Source organism: Rhinolophus ferrumequinum, chromosome 7, assembly GCF_004115265.2.
Source record: "Rhinolophus ferrumequinum isolate MPI-CBG mRhiFer1 chromosome 7, mRhiFer1_v1.p, whole genome shotgun sequence".
Taxonomy (NCBI): Eukaryota; Metazoa; Chordata; class Mammalia; order Chiroptera; family Rhinolophidae; genus Rhinolophus; species Rhinolophus ferrumequinum.
In genome coordinates, this window is record NC_046290.1 from 64,648,254 (window position 1) to 64,664,393 (window position 16,140).

Below are 16,140 nucleotides of genomic sequence, written 5' to 3' on the forward strand. Positions count from 1 at the left end.
ATTAGATTGTAAGATCTATGAGAGAAGGGACAGACATATCTACCTTGTTCACCATTGAATGAATGAATGAATGAATGAATAAATGAATAGTGTTCTTTGTTAACATGAAAATAACTGTGCTGAAAAGTAGAAATTTAGTTTCATAGTAAAACTAATATAAAAATATACTATATTAACTTTGAAACAAAGCATCATTTAATATTTTTTCTTCTCTCTCTCTCTCACTGTTTGGTTCTGTATTAGATGTCATCAATCTTACAGAAGAAGTGCAGTGGATCAAAGTCAATACAAACATGACAGGCTATTATATTGTGCACTATGCAGATGACGACTGGAAAGCACTAATCAAACAGTTGAAAGTAAATCCTTATGTCCTGAGTGACAAAGACCGAGCCAACCTCATCAACAACATCTTTGAACTTGCAGGGTAGAGTATATTTGGTTTGGGGTGTTTCTTTTTCTTTCTTTCTTTTTTTTTTAAACAAGTGGTATTGAGGAAAAGAACACTTTAGAAAAACAGTTCAAAAGAGCTAGCATGTATTGCCTGTTACGTATAATTCAGTTTGGAGGACTGGGAAAATAGAAGACATATTCCTTACCTCCAGGAGCTTTACCATCTGTATGGAAATATCAGCAACAAACATCGAACAGTTAAATAATAAGATTTAAATAATATTTCAAGATTGTAGATGCCAACAAGCAAGACATATTTGCTGAATAAATCGACATAGGAGTTTAGGCTTTGTCTTATTTCTTGAGAGAATTCTTTTTTAAGCAGCACTTAATTTGAGCCTGATGCTTAGTGCTTACTCACTAGTTGGAGCGGCATCTCTCACCGCTGGCAGCTCCTTACTTGGGTACTACTTGCCTCCCCAAGCACCCCATGCATTACAGAATCCCAAAGCCGAGAATGGCAGCGATCTTGTGCATAGATACCTTCTGAATAGAAAGAAAACCAGTGTAGGTTGTTAATGGGTCTAGAGACACCAAGAATACTCAAAAGTGTTCCTTCAGACTGCTCTTGATCTTCCTAGTTGGGGTCATTTTTTTATGACACGACCTTATATTAACTCAGCCATCATTGTTACGAATTCTATAAAATGGTTAATTTTTAAAATGTACGCACCATAAACTCACCATGGACCTCAGCTTAGCAAGTTTGACCAACAAATCCCATACAAATACACAAAAGAATTTCTGATATAGACCCTCTTTATGCCCCCTGCCCTCACCTGGTAAATGTAAGTAATTAAAAAATAAATAAAATGAGTATTCTTCATCTTTTCTCACCTAAGGCATTGTCATACTTTTCCTGAGTTAGTAGCAATTTACAGGTGACTTACAGAATGAAAAAGGAGCTATTGTTTATCTTTCCACTGAAATGTGTTTTTAACCTTGGGTCACACACATGAACTTAATCAAAGATAATAATATTTAGTCTAACTTTACAGAATGACACTCTAAGCTTAAATTTTAGATCTTCAAGACTCACCATCTGGCCATAAAATTTCTCTCTCAGCATGCATAGAGTTCATCTGCCTGTCTCGGCGTATTTACTTTTTCTGTTCCTTTACCCTTTAGCCTGGGCAGAGTACCTCTTCGGAGGGCCTTTGATTTGATTGATTACCTTAGAAATGAGACCTGTACTGCGCCCATCAGTGAAGCCCTGTTCCAGACAGGCCTCATCTATAACCTCCTGGAAAAGCTGGGATACACGGATCTGGCCTCAAGACTGGTGGTAAGCCCGGCCCTGCCAGCTTCTCTTGATTGCTTGCCTTTACTTCTTCGTCCTAATTCAACTCTGCAGTAAGACTGAAAAAGCAACTAGTTAAATTCTATTTGTCTTCACTTTCCAAGTGGTGAAATCTTTACTTTGAATCAAAATGTCATTGCTTACCATGAAGAGGCGATAAAGGCTCAGCGTGACGTAGTCTTGTCTGAATACCAACATACAGACTTCTGATACTCCTATCACATGAAGAGAAAATGTCTCCGCAAATCCTGGTTTATTTGCACATAATACATGTTGAAACAGGTCTTTTGGCCAAGTAGTGCTCCCCATTCATTTCCTAGTGGTCGATATACAATGATAGTTATGTCTGTATTGAGAATATTCTGTTTCACGTGTCCTTACTGCTAACCTGTCTTACGGATGCTGCTGCTGGTGGATATAAGTTTCTCTGCGAAGCAGTAAAGGAGTCTCGCTATTGGAGATTGTTTTACCTTTGTTACAACCAGTTGACTGATTTAACAGTTGTTGTTTTAGACACTTTCAGTATTAAACTATTGACTGAGTCTTTAAAAGCTTGGGAGGGAGTAGTGAATTCTTTGTTTTATCTATTTCTCCGAATCAGCACATTCTGACAACAGGGTTTGCTTTATAACCTAGTCAAGTTTTCCATGGACCAAGCAAAAGCTAGCTTTCAGGAAAAGGAAGAAAGTATTGGACCAGGACGTAGAGTAAGTCTTTTAGGGTTTTTGGTGTCCTCACTGGTAACAGAAAGGGATTGGACTACATCATTCTTCTTATTTCTAACAGTCTCCTTTCTGCTGCTCTCACAGTCCTACTGTGCCATCGCCTGTGATGAGTGCTCCCATCACATGCGTGATTCTCAGTGAGGGGAGGGAATGCAGGGCAGGGGGGCCATATTGAGCTTGAAAAGCACCCTTTGTCACAAGTTTCTGATCTGACCCCAAAGAAGCCACCCTCATTCCTACCCATCAGTGAGGTGCTTAAGTTATATGATTTCTGAGGTCTCTTTTAATTGATAGATTTTTATCATTCTAAAGGCTTTTAACTACCAGCCTTTGTAAAGACGCCTGGAATGTGACCCAGCCCACAGTGCTGGTCAGTAAATGTTGAATGAATAAATGAGTGAAGCACACCAGAAACAAGTACATTTCAGTGCTTACTATCTTCTGTATGTCCGACTTGGCACTTAATTTAGATTACCTCGTTTGATCCTCACTCAATACCAAATAGAGATTTCTAACCCTTATTAGATAAATGAGGAGACTAAATAACTTCCCCAAAGTCACGTACCTAATAAATTATAAAACTGAGATTCAAACCCAGATTAGTTTCACTCCAAAGCTTACTCTCTGTGTGATGTTGTTATATTTTAAATTAATTTGTATTCTAGCAATGTCATCTTTCTAATGATACTTCTTGTTGGAAAAATCAAAGCTGTTTCTTTCTTGCTATCAGTTTTTTTCTATTTTAAACAGATTTTAAGTTAAAACAATTTGAAGTGCTTTTAAGCCATGTGTTTAAGGTTTAAAATGACAGTCCCACATCTAGTTGCTGTCTTGAAAATGAAGTTTTCAACTTACTATTTGAGATTTCTTTTATATCAAAAATATTACTAACAGTATTTTTATAGTATGTATGTGCCTTTCCAAGAAGTATGCAAATAACTTATTGGTCTCTCTTTTTTTTTGTACGGCATCTTTTTATTTACTGTTGCTTTAAATGCACTTTAAAATTTATCTACATTGACTGGGAACAAAGAAACACAATTATGGGTCTTTTTAGGTCGAACTTAGAATCCAACACAAACTTGTTCCTGTTAGTATATTAAAGAAATGGCCATTTGTGAGTCAGTTCAGCTACCTCCCATGGACATTTGGGTTGTTTGCAGTTTGGAGCTATTATGAACAGTGTTACTGTGAATATTCTTATACTTGTCTTTGATGAATATTTGTGTGCATTTCTATGGGGTATGTGTCTGGAAGTGGAATTGCTGAGTCACAACATACACATGATTAATATTGTACTACCAAATCGTTTTTCAAACTTATACCAATTTAATGCTCCATTTCTATTCTGGCTCTGTATCCCTGCCAACACTTAATAGTAAATCTTTTTCCATTTAGCCATTCGGATGGGTGCATAGTGGTATTGCAATTTTGGCTTTAATTTGCATTTCCCATATGACTAGTGAAGGAGAATTCTTTTTGATGTATTTATTGACCATTGGATATTCTGTTTTGTGAAGTACCCGTCTTTCATTTGTTTTTCTATTAGATTGTCAGTCTGTTCTTCTTGATTTGTAAGAGTTCTTTATATTCTATTTATGAGTCCTTTATTGATCATGTGTATTTTTAAATATCTTCTCCCACTCTGGCTTGCTTTTTCACTCTCTTAATGATATTTTTTCATTAGAATAATTTTTAATTTTGGTGTCTGAAATCTGCTTAATCCAAGATATTCTCCTGTGTTCCCTTCTGTAAACTTTATTATGTTACCTTTTATGTTTAGCTCTATGATCCATCTGGAATTGATTTTTGTATATGATCTGGGGTAGACATAAAGATTCATCTCTTTTCAATATGGATATTTAATTGATCTAGCACTAGTGTGTTTCATTGTATACATATATTTTTTTATTACAGAATTGCTATAATTACTTTGGGGTTATTAGTGCCATATGAAATCAACACCATTTGGGGTAGTGTATTAGTTTCCTAGGGCTGCCGTAATAAATTATTACAAACTTATATCTTAAAACAACAGAAATTTATTCTCTTACAGTTCTGGAGGCCTTCAATCAAGGTATTGGCAGGGTAGGGTTGGTTTCCTCTAAGGGAGCATCTGTTCCATGCGTCTCTCTCAGCTTCAGGGAGTTGCCAGCAATGCTTGGCGTTGCTCAGTTTGTAGATGTATCGCTACAACTCTGCCTCTGTCTTCACATGGCATTCTTCCTGTGTTTTTTTGGGTCCAGATTTCCCTGTTCTTACTAGGGCACCGGTCATTGGCTTTGGGCCCACCGTGATCCAGTATGACTTCATCTTAACTTGATTACATCTGCAAGAATCCTATTCCCAAATAAGGTCACATTTACAAGTTCCAGGCAGACTTGAATTATAGGGGGACGTTCAACCCAGTATAGGTAGTAATAAATAACAGTACATATCACTCACTTTTCTTCACGATTAAAGGACAGTGTTGGACTCTAGAAAATGAAGTTTGCGAATAGAAATAGACCCTAAGAGGAGGCAGAATATCTGTCTACTGGGAAGCTGCCCAGCTAGTTAGATTTTTATGGTGGCAGAAGCCACTCTTCCCCCTGCTTCTCTCCGTTAACTCTGCTGAGGCCCAGCTTGATACTTACCTCAAGCTACCCCTGTGCTGAGAACGTATATGCTAAACTCGACTCAAGGAGTTAGACCTCTGGAATATTTTCCTACTGTGACACTCAAATAACTATTTATCTTCATTCCAGATGTTGATTCCCAGTTCGCTGGGCAGGTATGTGTTTAATAGGAACATACTTCAGGCTGAGGTTCCGGGGACTGATGGTTTGAGGGCAAGGGCAGGGGGGTTAGTATGTGTTTGGAAGACGGCGGGCCCTTTAACTGCTGTAGATCTTCATATGCTTGTACTTGATTGTCAGTTAAAAGCCACGTTAGTTAGCTTCCGTTCAGCAGGAGGGAGAAAGTGTCTCTTTAAATTTCTTATTCTAATCTTAGGGCATTCTGGTAGCATCAAAACTCTCAAAATATGAAATTTGACCCACTGTAGTCAGAGATTGGAATGGCAGAAATTTCTGAGTCGTTGGAGCCAATCTTCAGTTAGTATTTGTGATTAAGACTGGTGTCTACTTCTTTATGTCATTGTCATCAGAGTGGTGTGTACATTTATTGGTCATTTTGTTGTATAGACTGTCTATACCTACGTAACACGTACCCATATGCCACATTTTATGATGTATATGCTGTGGTGTTGCAGTGGGTAGGGTCTGTAGGCACATTTCAATTGTATCAAATTGTTCACATCTGATGTTAACATCTGATCCCAGCCATATTCCTGTTTCATCACTTATAAGTCTGTCATTATTTTACATATGAGGGGTTGCTGAGATAAACCTTTTGTAATAAAAGCTGACACTTCTCTTTTAAGAAGCTCAGTTGACCCAAGAAAGAACTCCCTGGGTGTATCAGTGCAAAATTAAAGCAGTAAATCAAAATGTAATATAAAACATAAGTGCCAGCATCTTTCCCTGTTTTATTTTTTAAATCATTTTGTGTTATTGTTGTTGCATTTTATTGTATATCCAATGTTTGTAGCTTGTATAACCCACCCCCCCAATTTATTCCCTCTCCCCACTTGCCATTTTCACTTTATGAAATCAGGGGATTGGATTCTATTGTTTAATGAGTTTAAATTTCAAAAAATTAATTTAGAACCATGGAAAAATAGGTTTAATTTTATTTTTAAAAGGGAAAGGTAATGTGAAGCACTTGCTATGGTTTATTAATCTTAAAAACATAACCTGTTTTACTTATAAAAATGATATTTTATAACAGCAGGAATTTTTTAAAATAGAATTATTCTTTTTAAAATAAAATCTTTATTACGTTATCATTTGAAATATATTTAAAACCAACTATTTTTGGAATTCCTCTGGAATATTTGGTATAGGGAATAACTAGTAAAATTGCACGCGATAATTCCGACGGAGTAGCTGCTCAGGAATTAGCCTCAGCACCTTCAACTGTCAGCTCCCCGTTGCCTTCAGGACTTTCAAGTGCCACTTTTTCCTACTGGCTTCTTTATGTTTTAATAAACTGTCAAGGAACATTGCGCATTTCTCTGCTTTTTAAAAATAGTATTTCAAACATGTAACTGTTTTTCTCTCCCATTCTTCCTTTGTTTCTATTTGACAGTTATGGGTAGCCTTGTTTCTATTTGACAGTTATGGGTAGCTTTTAAATTTCTTTTTTGCTTCAGCCACTTGGGATGGTTTGCTCTCTTGATACCGTTGAGGTCAGGCCAGTGGAAGACAGTATGTACCAATGCAGTCATGTGTATCCACTAGGATCTCCTGCATTGCTTTTAAATTCCTTGCATCACCAATGAGCATGGCAAGTACTTTTCTGCTTCATGTCCTCCCAATGACTCGCAAGCTTTGTCACTCACACATTCCACAAGGTGGCTGTTCTCTATTTTATTGCTTTTGAAGCAAACAAACAAAAGCCGGTCCTTCTCCTTGCATGGATTCTTTCTTCTGTTCTCATAGTCAGCTCCACAAGAGACTTATTCAGAGAAAGTGTGCTGAGAAAATGGCCTCAGCAGTTTAAAACTCTCCACCTAGGATTCATTTTAGGTATTGACTGTGGTGCTCTGGAAGAATATAATGCTCTGGGAAGGACTTGAGCTAATTTTCTGTGGTTTTGAGTTTCTGTATGTGGCTGTCTGTGGTACTTGACTACCTGAGGTGAGACATGATAGAGACAGTAGTGTTAAAGAAGTACCAGTGCAAAGAGCCCCTGGGCCCAGTACCCTGGAGGCGGGGCATGCCTGTAATTTTTCTCATTTTGATTCTCCTCCTTTATAGCCATACAGGTTTTCTAAAAACAAAACAAAATGAAACAACCCATAAGCATTTTTATATTAGAATTTTTGTTCCTTTTAGTGGCATTCATAAATGCATATTTTATATGGTGGTTTTTTTAAATCCCACGGTTCTCACCCCTCCCCACGCACCACAGCTTGCAATATGGAAATACTTGCATATACTACTTCTGTTGGTTTCTTAATACCATAAGTATACATTTAAGAATGACATCTTCTTCAGAAGTAACTATAATGCTGGACTGGATAGTAAATGATTTTACTGAATAACTGTTCATTTCCTTAAGTGTGATAAGGTATTATAGCTATGTAGAAGAATGTCCTTATTTCTGGGAGTTGCATGCTAACGTATTTATAAACGAAATACCCTAATATCTGTAACTGACTTTCATATGGTTCAGCTAAAGTAGGAACAACATGTATGTATGTGTGTTAATACACACATAGAAACAAAGCAGTTAAAAACCAGTGAAGCTAGCATATGGGTGTTCATTGGGCTATTTTTTGTAGCTGTTTTATAGCTAAGGTTCGAAAAGTTTTTAAATAAAAAATTGGGGGAGGATAACTATAAACAACTATACTTTCCTGCAGTCCTCATTTTCTCTCTAATTTGATTACATTAGTTTGTTACAGTGTCAAACTAGTTGATATTTTCAATATTCCTTTAATATTGGATTCAGAAACATTTAAACATCTACCATGAGTAAAGAAGTACATTTTTTCTCTCCTAGTTTTATGGATTTATGAATTCTAAAGTCACGAGGTCAGGAAGTTCCAACTTTCTTTTAGCCGTGGTTTTAGGTGATATTTTTTGGCAGGAAAATAAATTCTAGCTGCGAACACACAGAAAAAAGTTTCCCTACTGCGCAGAAGTCATTAATTCTCTCTGTGTTGTCATTAAAAGTCCTCCTGGCCTGTAGCAGCCTTATGTCTTCTTGAATGGTTTCATCCCAGCTGTGTGTGGGCAATTGATATTTAATGAGTAATAGCTATGCCTCCCTGCCTTTTTTCTCCTTGGGTAAATGTTGGGAAAAAGAGATCTAGTTGTCCTGATTTTCTGGTTGTCCTACTCCATTATAATCCATGCTGTCTCTCTAGACCAGGATATTTAAATTGCTTCAAAGCCAAATTCAACAGCAAACTTGGACTGATGACGGCACCCCATCTATGAGAGAGCTGCGGTCAGTCTTGCTAGAATTTGCTTGCACCCACAACCTCGAGAACTGCAACGCTGCTGCCATGAAGCTATTTGACAATTGGATGGCATCCAATGGAACTCTAAGGTGACGCGTGCTTCTACTCAAATGAACTTCTCCTCTTCTTTACCTCCCTCATATACTGAAACCAGGATCTTCTCAACGTGGATCACAAATGTTGTAAAACTCAGTGTTAATATAGGTGAAGTCTATGCACTTGTATTATGAAATAAGGCTGTTTTTCAATTGTGGTTAAATACATAGGAGTATAACATGAAATTTACTATCTTAACAATTTTTAAGTGTACAGTTCAGTAGTGTAAGTATATTCTCATTGTTATGCAGCCAATCTCCAGAATTTTTTTATCTTGCAAAACTGAAACTTTTTACCCGAACAGCTTCCCACTTTCCCCAAGCCCTGGCAACCACCATTCTACCTTCTCTTTTATGAGTTTTACTGCTCTAAATACCTCATATAAGTGAAATCATACAGATTTTGTCTTTTTGTGACTGGCTTATTTCACTTAGCATAATGTACTCAAGGTTCACCCATGTTGTTCATGTGTCAGAATTTCCTTCCTTTTTAAGGCTGAATAATCAATCTGTTGTATGTATATACCACGTTTTGCTACTCCATTCATCTGTTAATAGAAAGGTTGTTGCTTCTACCTTTTGGCTCTTAACGAATAATGTTGCTATGAACATGGGTGTACAAATATCTCTTTGAAACCTTTGCCTGCAGTTCTTTCAGAGATTAGGATATTCTTAATATATCTTTCAGATATATACTTAGAAGTAGGATTGCTAGATCATATGGTAATTCTATTTTTAATTTTTTGGGGAACCACCATATTGTTTCCCATAATGGCTCCACCATTTTACATTCCCACCAACAGTGTACAAGCGTTCCAATTTCTCCACATTCTCACCAACATTTGTTATTTTCTGTTTTTTTGATAGCAGTCCATCCTAATGGGTGTGGGTTGTCAAGAAAGTCTTTTTTAATTTAGGATAAAACATAGCAGATGGAATTAGAAATTAGTAGAAATGTTTTTGATGATGATTGGTTCTCTCAAGGTTCCTTATTGGGCATCATGGACAAAGATTCAAGCCTCAGATAAAGAGTTGGGGGGCCTTTTGGTAGGGGTTTTGGATAATCTTATTGAGGTTCTTTCCGGCTGTGAGATCTTCATAAAAGCAGAAAACTATGCTTCTTACCTTCTTCTCATCCATTCCCCACATTTCTAACATGGAACTTACCACACTGTATTGTAATGTATATATTTATTATTTTGTATTGTGTGGTAGCCTGTGTCTCATTCTTTCCCTCTCCATCGTCCAACCAGTTGCCTGCCTCGTTCTTTATGGATGCTCAGTGAATAGTTACTATATTAAATTGAATGTATGTTCCTTATAGTCCCACCACTAGGACAGTAGCAACCACTAAATTAACCATTAAAAACTGGAACAGTAAAAATTCTTCTAATTATTACCTGCTCTGACCCCAAAACACCACCTCTAGTCAGTTCCTTGCCTTTGTACTCAGGATTATTTCTTATTCTTTTCACATTTGACCACCTCTCTTACAGCCTACCTACTGATGTCATGGCGACCGTGTTCAAAGTTGGAGCAAAAACCGAAAGAGGCTGGTCGTTCCTCTTAAGCAAGTACATGTCTTTAGGGTCTGAAGCAGAGAAGAATAAAATACTTGAAGCTCTTGCCAGCTCGGAGGATGTATGGAAACTTTACTGGTATGAAACCACCTGAGGAATAGGCTATATAGAAACCCAAGGCATTAAAGCATCATGCTCTTGTGGTGGGGAGCTCATTTTCTCTGGGATCTCCCCTTCCCTCCCTTTACTCACAAACCAGAGCTGACTCGGACAGTGTGGTAAGGAGCCCGCGTGTACCAGGTGGGCTTCATGTCAGGGATGGGACATACGGGCCAACAGTGCTTTGGCCTGAAGACATTGGAACATGCCGAGAATCCCAAGCCCCTCCCACTTTCTGCTTCAACACTTCTTCCTCCCCTTGGCATGTTGTCTTTAATTCCACAGTTATTGCTTCATTCTTTTTGGTCAAGGCATTGCTTTGTCCAAGCCATCATTTTGAAAATGCAGATACTTCAGAAAATGGTAACATGGAAAAGCTTATAGGCTACACCTTCCTGTGAATTTGTCAGACCTTTCCTTTTTAATGTTCCGCCGATGAAGATCTGGAAATGCGAGTTTCACATGGGGAAAGAAGGGCGGTGAGTAGGGCCTCCTGACAGGAAGAACAGGCAGAGGCAGAGTGGAGGAGCTTCTGAGGAGCCACAGGAAACATGAAGGTCACTTCAGAGTCAACACCAGGAAGGCCAGAGGGAGGCTCTGAGGTCTCATTGCTTCTCTTGTACGTGTAATTTTTCTCAGATAAATCCTAATGGTGTCCCAGAGATGTCCTCAGTACCTGCACAGACCCACTTTCCAAAGGATACACTATAAGTAATGGTTTTCTTTAAGGTAGTAGCTTACCTTTGACCCAAGCAAATAGACAAAGGTTTTTGTTTTTAAATTATTAAGTTGGTGCAAAAGTAATTGCGGTTTTTGCAATTGTTTTTAACCTTTTAAACTGCAATTACTTTTGCACCAACCAAATAGTAACAATTTTGTTTTAAAGTAGTAACACACTAATAAATTCCCATAATAAAGTATTTAAACAACACCTGAGAAAATGGAATAAAATACAAAAGTATCTCTTGTGGTCCTTCACTTCCATTCTTGTTCTCTCTGCTCACAGTGTCAGTCCTGGTCGGTATATTTATATACATCACACCCAGTGTTGTGTGATGGTCCTTTTAGTGAAAGATCAGGCTTTGAGATTCGCCATATCAGTTCATAAAGCCTACTTCATTTGTTTTTATGACTGCATAGCATTCCGTAGTATGGCTCTAGTCTATCATCATTGATGTGATCCAGCGCATCTTGATGGGTGCTCGGGTTTTTCTTCCTTTAAAAATACTGCTGCATTCTTTTGGGGGTATGTGTTTTCTCACTATACACAGATTTTATAACAATAGTAGATGAGAACTGCTTATGTTCAAATGCCAGGCTTTTGTAGCTGTGTAACTGAGGCAATTGCATAACCTCAGTTTCTTAACCTATAACTCGGGGATCGGTAATAATTACCCATTTCAAGCCTTATTAGGATTTCTGCCCATATGTCCCATCCCTGAGATGAAGCCCACCCAGCATATGCGGACTCCTCACCACACATCTAAGTCGGGTCTGGTCTGTGAGTAAAGGGAGAAAAAGGGAAGTCCCAGAGAAAATGAGTCAAGAATTTACAATACTATATAGTACGTATGAAGTATCAAAAAATATCAAGAGTATATTCTTAAATGTATCTTCATTTTCACATTATTCAAACAGCCCAGTTTTTAAGAGTAATAATATGCCTGCTTACTCAAATCAATTATAGTTTTTTTTTGTTTTGTTTTATTGGGGAATATTGAGGAACAGTGTGTTTTTCCAGGGCCCATCAGCTCCAAATCATTGTTCTTCAATCTAGTTGTGGAGGGCGCAGCTCAGCTCCAAGACCAGTCACAGTTTTCAATCTTTAGTTACAGGGGGTGCCACCTGTTGTTGAGAGCTCGCGCTCTAACCAACTGAGCCATCAGGCCCCCTCTCCAGAAACTCAGCTGCAGCTCATTGTCTTCAGTCTAGTTGTGGAGGGTGCAACTCAGCTCCAAGTCCAGTTGCCATTTTCGGTCTTTACCGTGTTTTCCCGAAAATAAGACCTAGCCGGACAATCAGCTCTAATGCATCTTTTGGAGCAAAAATTAATATAAGACCCGGTGTTATGTTACATTACATTACATTATATTATATCATATTATATTAAAGACCCTGTCTTATAGTAAAATAAGACCGTGTCTTATATTAATTTTTGCTCCAAAAGACACATTAGAGCTAATTGTCCAGCTCGGTCTTATTTTTGGGGAAACACCGTAGTTGCAAGGGGCACAGCCCACCATCCCATGTGGGATTTGAACCGGCAACCTTGTTGTTGAGAGCTCGCACTCCAATGAACTGAGCCATCCGGCCGCCCCAAATCAGTTGTAGTTTTTAACAAAAAAAATACTAGTCTTCAGAATTGTAATAAATTTTACCAGAGTTTATTTCTCAAATGTCCTTACTACATCAGTGTCTATTTATTATTATGTGATAATATATTTAAGTGCTTATCTCATTGTTGAGATCGTCCTTTGTTTAAAAAAAATGACAAGTTTTCAATCTATTGATCAGCCTAATCCAAAACTTACATCCCTTGAACGGCTACAGAACTTTAATTAGGAGGCCAGTACTAATTTAAGTTTTGTGATCACTCCATCATGAATAATTATTTTAGAAACTAAATCTGTTTTGCTTTTCAGGTTAATGAAAACTAGCCTCAGTGGAGATAACATCCGAACACAAAAGCTGTCATTTATCATTAGAACAGTGGGCCGACGTTTTCCTGGACACTTGTTGGCATGGGATTTTGTCAAAGAGAACTGGAATAAGCTTGTTCAGAAGTAAGTTTCTCAGAGAATTGCTAGCTTTTAGTATTTTCAGGCTCTGCGTTTAAAACACGTTCCCAGGGTTGTCGTGGTTCACAGGAGTTATGATTTGCTATGGGAGGAAAAATGCTTCAGTGACAGTTTAACTGAAACACCCAGAAATGTTCACATTTGTAAACGTAATTCCATAACGTGAGTCACGTAACCGTTGTGTTCCCTGTGAGTGCTAATCAAACCCAACCGTGCTTGACACCAGGTCACTTAGCTTAGCATGGGCCCCGGGCGACTTCAGAATGCCTGTTTAGTTATATGTGTTGAAAAATGCCTCTTCGTTGCCAAGGGATCATTAAGAACTCACACCCAGCTCGAGAGCACGTGTAGGATTTTGTCCTTCTAAAATAGTAATGACATTTCTGGATGTTTGATGTGATTGTTGAATAGACCAAATGGATTAATAATTTATCTGGCTATTCCTAACTCCTGCTTTTTCCTGCCCACCTTTCCCTCCCACCGGCAGTAAGTGTGTGCAGGACTACTGATTTACGGGGCTGTGGTTCCCGGCAGCTGGACTCGGCTCTGCTTGGGGCATGTGTAGCTCACAGGAAAGCATTTCCTTTGCACGCAGGAACCTGGCTTACCAACAGCTGCCTCATGTTTTGCTCTTTTTGCTGTTCTATTTGTGTTTCTTCAGGTTCCATCTGGGGTCCTACACCATGCACAGTATTGTTGCTGGATCAACTCACCTGTTTTCAACAAAAGCACATTTGTCTGAGGTTGGTTGTATAAAATGCCAGTGGGGAGACTGGGTCACCCTTTCCCCTCCGGCTGCTCAGTTTAAGTCAGATGGTGGCTTCTCATGCCAATTTCTGTTCCTTTGTCTGCCTTCATCAATGCTGGTGATTCTGCATTGAGATTACTTCTGAAGGGTGGATATACATCAATGAGAAAAAAATTCTGATAAGGAAAAATTCTGATTCCATTCTCAACCATATTCTATTGTCTCCCTCATACAAATATTATTATTTTTAAATTAATACCAGTATGTGCCAAGTTTCTTTCTAAGTATTAATAAAACTGTTTTAAGGAATCCAAGGGTAAAAGAGGGCACCACGCCTAACTTTAGACTCTACTTCATTTGCTGTTACTTGGCTTTTTTTTTTTAATTTGAAAACTTCATCCTTGTGGGAGTAAGGAGAATTTATTTTTTAAATTCAGGTTTCACCATACTTGATCAGTAACTTGATGTAAATACCTGGAATATTAACATGCTTCTTGTCTCTACTTCATTCAAGATATCAGCACAGCCGTCACTAAGTGAAAGCTTATTTGGAAAGGATATTCAGATTAGTTACCCGAGATTTACTGTTATTCTTTTGAAATACTTCTGTGTGTACCTTACAGGTTCAAGCATTCTTTGAAAATCAGTCAGAGGCAACCTCTCGGCTTCGTTATGTCCAGGAAGCTTTGGAAATCATTCAGTTGAATATCCAGTGGATGGAGAAGAACCTTAAAACTCTGACGTGGTGGGTGTAGCATCGCCAACAGCAAGTCATTTTGTCACCCATTCAGAGAGCTTGTTAACTTGAGCTCTGCTTTTTGCAAAAGCCAAGGTGAAACCAAGGGTCGCTGCTGAGTTGTTTGCACTTTTAGGAGTTCTAGTTAGCTCAGGGCCTGTCTGTATTTTTCATCTGTCTTTTCTGAAATGTCTTTGGGGAGTATATAGTTATTTATTACAAAATTATATTCACCTATATGCCAACCATCTACAAAAACAATGAGTAATTTTTCTACTTTGAAGATATACAAATGGGGGGGGAAATATCTGTTTTGGAATTCTGTTCAATTTCTCAGTATCCGGAAAATACTGACACAGTGAAACAAGGAAAGATCTACCATGGGAGCCACCATCTTTGCAGGCTGCTGGTTTGTCAGGCATTTGTTGCTTCTTGTTGATAGATGTTATTTGAACGTGGTACAAAGTTAGCTTCCGAGAGTGTGGCGATGGAGTCGGAGCACGTGACTGCAGAGAACTGACCTCAGGTGTGCGGATCTACTTGGATTCAGGGTTTTGATTAATCCTTCATTTCCTGGAAACAAGTTTCAATAAGATCTATAACTGTCATTCATATATATATGTGTGTATATATATATATATATATATATATATATATATATATATACATATATATTTTTTTTCTGTAGAATAGCTAGGTGCTACAGAATTTTTAAATTTTTGTTATGTTGAATAGCTAAATAACAAGGCTAAAAGATTAAATTTTCCAAATATTAAACACTTTCTTTTTCATCTTTTAGCAAAATGCTTCAAACCAAGTTAGCTTTAATTATAATTATTTTATTCATAAATTTCAATATCTTCTAAATCTGTATACTTTCCTCGCTCCCTGCCGTATACCTTATGTTAGAAATAAGTGGTTCTACATTTATGGCAAGCATTTTGTTAGTGCTATTGTCTTTTATCATGACTGTATCACTGTTACTAAGAATACAAGTTGTTTAAGGTGCCTTTTGGCACGATAGATTATAGACGCTTCTCTGAATCATACCCATGGATAGACTTACATTTTATACGATAGAGTAGCACATTAGAAACACATTTTAAAATAGGGCCTTTGAGAAATTGAACATTTTTATTTGAAGTTCACCATAGTACCTTAAAGGAAAAAGGAGAATGTGGGATAGGAGTAACTTGATTCAGGTTTAATATGGTGGGCTTTGAATTTTTTCTACTATCAAAAACAGTACTTTTCTTTAGTTGAGGAACCACAGTTTTCTTTTATCATGGCCAAACTAACAAATTAAAAGGAATGGCCAAAGAAAGAAAGAAAGAAAGAAAAATGAGGGAAGATATCCAAAACTATATGGCATTTTCACTCCTAAAGGAGAAATACTGTACTTGAATTTTTTGAGCTATGCAGACTTATCCGTAGATTGTTATGTTTCTTTGATTCTTAGGAGAAAAACTTTCTTCCTAATAATTCTTGAGTACTTCATATTTTGTTTGGAAACATCATCTATGTACATAAAAA

At 37.6% G+C, this 16,140-nt stretch overlaps 1 protein-coding gene across 1 annotated transcript in view; it reads left to right on the forward strand.

Moving 5' to 3' along the window:
- LNPEP (leucyl and cystinyl aminopeptidase) overlaps nucleotides 1–15,127 on the forward strand; it is a 78,915-nt gene extending 63,788 nt beyond the window's left edge. The window contains exons 12-18 of the mRNA XM_033111220.1: nucleotides 244–427; nucleotides 1,582–1,738; nucleotides 8,456–8,640; nucleotides 10,143–10,304; nucleotides 12,968–13,108; nucleotides 13,785–13,866; nucleotides 14,495–15,127. Of these exons, the coding sequence (XP_032967111.1) occupies nucleotides 244–427; nucleotides 1,582–1,738; nucleotides 8,456–8,640; nucleotides 10,143–10,304; nucleotides 12,968–13,108; nucleotides 13,785–13,866; nucleotides 14,495–14,626 (1,043 nt within the window). The 3' untranslated portion in view covers nucleotides 14,627–15,127. The remainder of the gene's footprint in view (nucleotides 1–243; nucleotides 428–1,581; nucleotides 1,739–8,455; nucleotides 8,641–10,142; nucleotides 10,305–12,967; nucleotides 13,109–13,784; nucleotides 13,867–14,494) is intronic.
- Nucleotides 15,128–16,140: the final 1,013 nt, after the last annotated feature.